At 36.4% G+C, this 8,974-nt stretch overlaps 1 protein-coding gene and 1 long non-coding RNA gene across 10 annotated transcripts; one reads left to right on the forward strand and one right to left on the reverse strand.

The window, feature by feature from the left end:
• Positions 1 to 924: 924 nt before the first annotated feature.
• Positions 925 to 7,403, reverse strand: LOC311082321 (uncharacterized protein). Of its 2 annotated transcripts, XM_084113084.1 has the most exons (13): positions 7,272 to 7,403; positions 7,039 to 7,150; positions 6,820 to 6,945; positions 6,641 to 6,682; positions 6,509 to 6,562; positions 6,353 to 6,394; positions 6,174 to 6,248; positions 5,686 to 5,742; positions 5,368 to 5,445; positions 4,941 to 5,131; positions 4,348 to 4,507; positions 3,870 to 3,973; positions 925 to 1,286 (listed from the first exon to the last, which is right to left on the reverse strand). In XM_084113084.1, the coding sequence occupies exons 1-13, from the start codon at positions 7,347 to 7,349 to the stop codon at positions 1,257 to 1,259; spliced, it is 1,149 nt and encodes a 382-aa protein (XP_083969210.1). In that variant the 5' UTR covers positions 7,350 to 7,403; the 3' UTR covers positions 925 to 1,256. The 2 variants fall into 2 exon arrangements, with proteins under 2 accessions (XP_083969210.1, XP_083969211.1); XM_084113085.1 differs by lacking the exons at positions 6,174 to 6,248; positions 6,353 to 6,394; positions 6,509 to 6,562.
• LOC311082322 lies at positions 1,181 to 8,965 on the forward strand. 8 transcript variants are annotated; one of them, XR_014606095.1, is made up of 9 exons: positions 1,181 to 1,317; positions 1,571 to 1,619; positions 1,726 to 1,799; positions 3,948 to 4,006; positions 4,342 to 4,535; positions 4,961 to 5,162; positions 5,353 to 7,775; positions 7,888 to 8,002; positions 8,097 to 8,965. It is a non-coding gene; the product is annotated as an uncharacterized lncRNA (long non-coding RNA). The 8 variants fall into 8 exon arrangements; XR_014606099.1 differs by having other exon boundaries at positions 1,185 to 1,317; positions 1,488 to 1,799; positions 8,097 to 8,379; positions 8,556 to 8,965; XR_014606100.1 differs by having other exon boundaries at positions 1,185 to 1,317; positions 1,488 to 1,799; positions 5,353 to 6,868; positions 7,504 to 7,775.
• Positions 8,966 to 8,974: the final 9 nt, after the last annotated feature.

An 8,974-nucleotide genomic window follows, 5' to 3' on the forward strand; every position in this document is an offset into this window, starting at 1 on the left:
TCGATGTCCTGACATTTGTGCAACCTCCAAACATAATTATTTACCATGACGATGATAAATCGAAATACACTAACTACCAAAGACACACTGAATCACGACCGCTCTCACTGAACACCAACCGAAGTCTGTAGGTGTGTTCGACATCGGCTGCGGCTGGATGCAACCGATCGGCGAGAGTAGCCGCGTGCAGGCGGGGAGGAGCTGCAAACGGAGACGTGAAGTCGGACACTTTCTGGTTCCCGTAGTGACCACTCACGTGGTGTTCGCATACTTTACCACAGCTTAAGTGAAATAAATCAATGCAATATTTGCCAAATAATACACAGATGTTTCAGAGACATTTTCATTCAATACTTTATGTATTGCTTCATACGGAGTCTGTTTGAACAAGAATAAAGTTCAACATAAGATACTATCAATGAAGTGGAGTCTACGTTTTTTAATCAGTTTTAATTGGATAAACATGACACAATATAACATTGCAACGACATGAAAAGAGTGTTCACTGTTATAATAAACTGATTTGAGAGCTTTAGAGGAACTAACCCAGCTAACACAAATACGTAACTGTTACGTAACTGCAACGTAATCTGGTGACCAAACTTTCGTCGTGGCGACGTAATTAGTTACGTCGTGGCAACCGGAAAAGTGAAATTCCCAGATACGTTGCTACAACGTAACTTTATGACGTTGCCAGTTAGTAAGCACGACGTTGTGACAACGTAACTTTGTGACGTTACCAGTTAGTAAGCACGACGTTGTGACAACGTAACTTTGCGACGTTACCAGTTAGTAAGCACAACGTTGTGACAACGTCCTGTGCTGGTACTAAATATGTCATTTTCAAGGCGGACAGTTTGTGTCCTCATTTGCCCACACCTCATTTAAAGACTATTTAAATGAATGATGAATGCATACTCAAAATGAGGTAAATTCAGCTAATTTATTTGGAAAAAAACAGTACACATTAACATTTTAATTATAATTATAACACAATTAATTTGTTTGAACGGGAACACTTCGAACAGGGAACACTTCATGAAAGACACTTGAACGGGAACACTTCGAACAGGGAATACTTCGAGGAATGAAAGACACTTGAACGGGAACACTTCGAACAGGGAACACTTCGAACAGGGAACACTTAATGAAAGACACTTGAACGGGAACACTTCGAACAGGGAACACTTCGAGGAATGAAAGACACTTGAACGGGAACACTTCGAACAGGGAACACTTCGAGGAGAACAAGCGAACTACAATTCTGCAGGTACTGGCAGTCGATCCTAAAGAAACAGCACAACAACAAAACAACAGGTTAGTCATTTTCATTGTAACCTTTAAATAAGAGTTGTATTAGGCTAAAATTTGTAAACTCTTTTGGTCCAAACGGCGAAATTATGTCTTTGAAGGGCACTTAACTAAAAAATTGCTTTTTTTTTTTTTTTTTTTGCATTCTCACTGCAAGCTCTTATTGTTCCTTGTAGGGCATATGACAACGTCTACATAAAATTAACGCACCGTGAATTTGTCTGATAGTAGCCTACATAACTCTGCCTTAACCCCGCAGCAACAGTAAAACAAATCCGAAAGGACTCCGAAGGAGCGACTGCTGATTGGTTGTTATTATCCGCCTCTAATTATATTAAAATATTAAAATAACGTCTGTTGTAACGACTCTGCAAAAGACATTTTCCCCATGAAACGTTTTTTCCCTCTTCGCAGGAAATGTTCAGTTTCTTGCTACTGCTAATTATTCAGGAATAATATACCATTTTAAAATCTTCTCAAAGACAAAGGTAAGTCTGATTTTGATCTAACTTAACCTAATCCGTGTGGGTAGGCAAACTGCAGTGATGATTTATGTCTGTTGATTAAATGTTGCATATTGTGAGGAAACTCACAGGCTTAAGGTAAATAAATTACAGAGATTTTGCAAATTAAATCGAGGAGATAATATTAGGTTTATTAATATTTAAACCTGCACATGAGCTTATTTATGGGAGCTGTCCAGGGTGATGAAAGCAGTTTGTAACTTTTTCCTAACAAAAATGCTGTGAAAATGTTGACTAACGTGGAAATTGTGTTTTGGGCTTAACTTAGCTTAAAATAAAGCTATTAAGTTCTATCTAAAACAGATGTTAACGTGGTCATTTGTGGAGAAAAAAGTTTACAGACCGGTAATGTAACTATACACATTTTATTGTTGTTATTTTATATTTGTTTTTATAGTCCTGATAAATAATATCGATTGGAAAAAGCAAAAATGAAATGCTTTTCATTTTAAGTCATGCCTTTCCGGCGACTCAAAACGGGGGTTGGAGGTAACAGAACAAAAAAATGTTACATAGCTTCTCTGCAGGGACGGCGCCAGAGAATTTTTAACGCATGTGCTGAGGGGGGGGGGGGGGGGGGGTGCTAGATCATTGAAGGGGGAGCTGCGCAAAACTTGGCCACTAAATATTTAATATTCAATTATTTTAATGATCACAATTAAAGTTTTCATTTTATTAAATTGAACAAGCAACATTCAGCATTCAATCAAATATTCTAAAAGATGTAGACTATTATTAATAATAATGTTATTTCAACATAATATCTTGGTATTTCGACATAATATGTGTGCGTGCAACAAGCAAGATGTGCATTTGTAAATCCGGTGACGCGTGCATTGATTTTTATTAATAAACTAGTGTTTTCTGACAGTGTCGACTCGTCTGCAAAGATGAAGTTGACGATCGCCATATCCGTAGTGAACGCGCCTAGAGAAATGCACATAATGGATTACGTAATCAGAGAGTAGCCTTTTTCTTTTTTCGTTTTGAATTATTTCGTTTAAAGACATATCAAGCTTTGTATATTTGATGTATTTCTCATATCTGTGTGAGGCATACACTGAGTTTCGTTAAGTTAGGATAAGATGCGCTCCAGTTAACGTGCAATGCAAGTGACCGCGCGGGCGCCTCCATGATTATATTGTCCGTTATGCTTCTTATTATTCATTAAATCGGTTGATGAAAAATGTATTAAAATTAAGATACAATTTATACAAAACGAAATACACTTTAAAGAAAGGTTTTCTACAAAACAAAACTTAAAGAAGTGGTCAAAATCATGTCTGAACCACTCCATGTCTCATATTGCGCATCCTATCTTACTCGTGCTGTTCACTTTTCATAAATCAACAGAAATGAAAAAAAAAAAACATTATAATAATTTAACAAATATGAAACTAAATGCGCATATTTAATGGCTACAACAGTATACTAGGCCTACAGACTCTCTATTTGTACAAATTGCGGCTCATTCATTTAATTCTGAATTTTGCACACAAGTTGAAAGGCATTTGTTCAAATCAAGTTCACGGATAATTGTGCGTGCATTTATTAATCATTATTATACTAAAATAAAAACAAAGTAGGCTATGTTATGTACAAAAAAAAAGAATCAGATGAGCCCAGAATATGAACGCAATTACACGTTAAGTATTTCCCCCCATAGAAAACCATTATAAGAACGCTTAATGTGGCTTAATGCAGATTAGAATGTCCCCTTATGTCGAAATAACGAGATATTATGTCGATACTACTGCGGTGTCCACCGTGGTCTCCACATTCTTGATAGATTTATTTGTGTTGTAAATTCAAGAAAACTTTCCGTTTTGCATTTCCTTTAACATTTTTCCCCAACATTCGTTTTTTTTTTTTTTTCTTGCACATTTAATTATTTATGTAGAATTTTGTGGATTTATTTATATATTTATTTGCGTGTTTAAATATGTATTGTTTTGCAGGTTTTGGCCTCCATTGTTTCAATCAAATCGAACCGAAAATTTGTTCCCCCTATTTTCCTATATTCAACATCAATACCTGAACATGTTTTTTCAGTTGGGCTGGCACATGTTTCAGTGTCTCTGCAATGTAACACTCTATGTCCTTCTCTCCCAGATCAGACTTGCATTTCATAACAGCATCTGGAACAAAACAGAAATCATGAATATTACATTGTAAGTAGCCTACCATTTATTTGTGTGCTCAAATTCACTTTATCAATATAATACTATCATTTTAAGTTTGGTAAAGGTATTTCACTTACAAAAGTTATTATTAGAATTATAAAAGCAATAACGCACTTGAGGCAAGTGCAGTATTGTGAATAAGTTATGGCTCATATTTTTAACACAAAAAAGTGCACAGTGATTTTATACTTTTAAATGGCTTAACATTCTGCAAAGCATCCCTTGTTATATGCAAGAAAGAAATATATTTTTAAATGACATGAGTAAATGTTTCCAGAAATGAAAAGAAATGTTCATTCTTTACATTGTTATTTATTTTTCAGACTCACGTTTGATGACTTTACACAGAGTTGTGTCAATCAGAGGCAATTTCTCCCTTTTCCCCTTCAAACTAAAGTGGCTCCACACGATGTTTGTCGCTACTGCCCGCATCACTCTCCTCACACAATCCCCTGGATTTGCCCCACCAATAAGGCTGAGATGGTGAATCTGTTAAACATCATGGTTTGGCATGCAGGTTAGTACAGTCAACAAACTCATAGTCGTTGTTCATTTCTCATTGTCACAATTTAGTTGTTGAATATGTAAAAGTAGAAACTTACATAATTGTTTATATTAATAAAGTAATTGTGCATATTTGCTACATAAATACATACTATAGAATTGTCTCACCGATTTATAGATTTTATTTATTAGGAATGAGGAGGAATTCATTAAATCATTTTTAAAAATATATATGACTAATAAAAATAATTTAAATAATATTAATGCAACTTTCCATTGCTTGTAAATTAGTGCTAAAAAAACAATAATGACATAACCATGAATGTGTTTTTGTAATTGTTAAATCATATTTAAATAAATATATAATACACAGTTTTTTAAAAATATCATGCGCCCCGGAAATAACCAAAATACTCACCACTCTCTTTCTAAAATCAGAGTCTTTGAGACGGTGTTCAAGGGCCTCAAGCTCCTCTTTGCTCTGAGCGATATTGAGCTCCAGGATGTCTTCCGCTCTCTGATGACCCTGGCGTTTCCTCAGTAGGATGAGTATTTCTCTCTGGGTGGCTGCCAGGCTGTCTACTTTTCGTAGCAGAACCTCCAGTGTTTCTGCAATTAGAGAGAACAAGTTACACACTTGGTGAGCCAAAAAGTAGCCTAATGTTAGTGTAATATATTAACTACAATACAAACATCATAAACCTATCTAATAGGAGGAAAAATTAACTTTACACCATAATTCACTTAAAACACTATCTAACGGAAGAACTCTGTATCAATATGTACTCTTTTTCTTTTTAGAATTTACATTCGATGCATTTGTTTCTTAGGCCTATAAAATGTACCTTTAAGTTCACTCTTCGTTGGGTCATTGGGTCGTTGGGTCTTCGTGTTGTCAGCCCTTGCAGATGTTTGTCTCTCCTCTAAAAAAGTTAAGTAATGTTATACAACAAGCACTCAACTTTGAATTATCCTGTGTGGGAAATGTCACTCTTGTATGGACAATTTGATTCCTCATGATATGACCAATTTAACATTTGTTGCATACGCAATGTCATTATCATTCCCTCATCTAACTTCTAACATCAGCTACTTAACTTTCAATTCAATCTAAAATCAATTCAAATAAAGTTTACAGATGTTGAATACAAATTAAATTTTACCTTCAGTAATATATTCTGCCACAGACACAGAATCAAATATGGGTGATTCATCAAGATCTGCAAGCATGATAAAAACACAGTTGTCAACTTGAACCTTGAAAAACATTGAGACGAATCCACTAAACGGATGTGCCACTTTTGCCTGTGATATTTTACTATAAAAACCTGTCTTAGTAGGCACCAATAGAATGTTTTAAGCAGTTGCAATCTAATCAAGTCATTGCCATTATGTTCTGTACAACATTTATATATCTGACAAATTATTCTTAAATAATTTTAAATAATACATTTATCGTGAAAATTATTAAAAGGAAGTTTCTGTATAGATCATGGCAGCAGTAATTTATCCAATAATAATTTCCATTTGCATAGTTAGTTTATCACTTTGGCTATAAACCAGCACAGACAGTGTACACAAAAATGTCAGTGGGCGCGATTAATTCTTAGTGAATTCACCCCATAGAGTTAAATCATTTATTCAATTCTACCTTTAGATAAATCATGTGATGTACTGGGATCTGAATGGTCATAGGTTGCATTCTGGGAAGACTCTTTGACTTTTTCTATTTTGAGTATACAAAGACAAAAAAGAATTACATGTAATTGCAGAAAATATATTTTACGTATTCATGGGACTATACTGTTTGATGTGTTTGTACAAATGTACTTGGTTTATGTTGGGGTGGGATGGGAAGTGTAGCCTCTGTTGCTGTATCAAAGACATGTAAAATAACAAATATGTTTCAGGGGGGGAATTTTCATTTTAAACATTAATTTTAAATTTATTTGGTTGTTTAAAAAGAGCATACACATATACTTATACCTTTGTCTGGCCTTTTCTCAACAATTGATGGGTTTTTTTTAGGAAATGGTCCATCTAAATAGCATGCAAAATGTTAATTTACTTTAACCTGAATTTAAATTGCCATTTGTTGAATGGTATATACAATGGTACCTTGATGCTTTCTTTTTCTTGGGGTCGCCCGCAGTGTCTCATCTAAATAGATCACACATTATTAATGTGCAGTTAGCAATGTATTCTTTGAAAGTTGATAATGATATGACTTTTTCTGTTTCACTATCAGAAGGTCTTTATGGACTACACAATACTCAAAGACTGAAAGTAATGCATACCATCGCTGCTGTCATCATACCGGAGAGGTTTTCTTTTTGGCCTTTTTGTGTAGGTGTCAACATCACTCTCCACGGCAGAATGGTATTCTGCTGCTTTACACCACTTGAGGGCCTTTGCAAAGTTGTCTAAAAATATAAAGCCAATGGTAAAACAATTAAAATTTAATCATAATGTACAATCTGATCATTAAAGTATCCTCAAAATAAATTAAACATTACCAGTATTTGCCAATACACGGATTTTCCTGGAAATCCAATTTTGCTCATCAGGAACGTCTTCTTTTTTTGCCCTTTTAGTGGGGTTTGTAGGTGGCCAGTAGCTGTATTGTTGCTAGAATGCGTCCAGTGAAGTCAGAGACATTGTTAAAATATTTACATACATTTCTTAATTTTTATATTTTTGATCAAGATTATATTGTTAATGTGGAAGGTTATGAAAAATTTTCTTGTACCCCATTTTCCCTGTGTGTCCAGCACTGGGCTACAATGCCAACCGTCGACTCCTCCGTGAATTCAACGACGACATACATACTAATACAAAAAAAAAAAAAAAAAATACAAAAGATTCACTGCTGGTGTAAGATGGCCATGAAAGTCACTGTGTCTCCATTTTCGATCTTGATTGCTCTCTTTTCAGTTAGTTTTTTGGAGATCCACCTCATTGTCGTTTGTTTTTTACTGAAGTTGTACACCCCCAGAAGAAATGAGTGGCAGGGCTCGATGAACAATGGTGCAGGACTATGATAAATTCTGCAAAGAACATGTCCATCTTTCTCCTCATCGTTGGTGATCTCGCAGCCATTGTCATCGTCTAGGATGAATGCTCTATCCTTGCTCTTCTTTGTTTGTCTGTCTTTGTTGTTTTTAATTGTGGATGCACATCTTTCCTCAATCCTGTTGGCAATCTGGCTAAGAGGGTGTGTTCCACTTCGTACCATCTTCTTGATCGTATGCAGGTATGTTTCGAATTTAAATGCACTGCAGTTGTCCAGACCATTAAATTGTACAGCATCATCAGTGATGTGGAGCATTGAGTGGATGTTGTACACTATGAACTCATTTCCATAGAGCTCTCGTCCTCTGCTGACAAAGTAGCTGAGCAAGCATCTTGCATATTCTGAGTGCTTTTTGACCAGTGTTGGGGAAACTAAAATGCACATTGCCACACTGAATGCCAAGAAATGTAGGTACATGTCATGCCCAAGAATTCCTTTCAACACAAGCTTGCCTGTATACAGCATGAATTGACGGAATTCTGTTGCCTTCCATCTCTCCAGGTCATCCAGGCCACGAGGGGTGCGAGCAAAAATGGAAGGAATTTGACTCCTAAGCTGAAGCAACCTAGAGCTGACTACTTGTTTTTGGGTGGTGGAGAGCCTGACTCTTCTTTCTCCACGGGTCCAACTGACAAGAAGCCTCTTCATCACCCCCAAGCATGCCTGATGCATGTAGTCGATTGGGAAGCTTTTGACCATATCCATGGGCAGCTGGATGAGTGGAGTATTGGCATTGTGATGCTCAGGCTGAACTTGGCTCCTAAATGAATCATCTGTGCGCAAGGTGAGGTTTTCTGTGGCTGGAAATGTTACTTTATTAAACCATTCACCTTTCTGGTCACATTTATCACATCCATAGTACCCAGAGCACAGCTTTGTGCCTCGTGTAAAGGCTTTTGCTGGAGCATCACACACAATGCAGAGAACATTAATAGAGAAATTTCTCTCCTTATACTGAAGGCCATGAGACATCAGATCATTGAGGTCTGCAATAACATCATCTAGGAAAGTCAGATCGGTGGGTTTCTTGTTTCCGCATGTCAAAGTTACTGGAAAAACGATGATGGGCTTGAGGTGGACAGCACAGAGCACAGGCCACATAACTTTACTTGAGCTCTTGAACAATGGCAGGCCGTCAACGTTGAATGACAGATTAATTGTGTCATGGTCCAGGATCTCTTCAACAGGGTATTTCTCCAGTTTGTCCAGCAACTGTTGACGCAGTGGGTAATGCAAATACTCCATGCCACATTTCTGCATTGTGGTTATTTTCCTTGGCGTTTTGAGCAGAGTACGAGCAGAGGATGGAAGATCAGTGTGGCCATGTTTCTGAAGAATCTTCAACAGATGGTCAACAGCATTGTTCTTTACTTCGAACT

Source organism: Abramis brama (genome assembly GCF_963993115.1).
Source record: "Abramis brama genome assembly, chromosome: 4".
In the NCBI taxonomy this organism is placed as follows: domain Eukaryota; kingdom Metazoa; phylum Chordata; class Actinopteri; order Cypriniformes; family Leuciscidae; genus Abramis; species Abramis brama.

Coding starts and splice junctions, on each gene's coding strand:
- LOC311082321 (XM_084113084.1), bottom strand. CDS start 7,349: ATGTATGTCGTCGTTGAATTCACGGAGGAGTCGACGGTTGGCATTGTA. Junction 6,946..7,038: donor CCGTGTATTGGCAAATACTG/GTAATGTTTAAT, acceptor TTATATTTTTAG/ACAACTTTGCAAAGGCCCTC. Junction 5,743..6,173: donor ATCACATGATTTATCTAAAG/GTAGAATTGAAT, acceptor TCATGCTTGCAG/ATCTTGATGAATCACCCATA.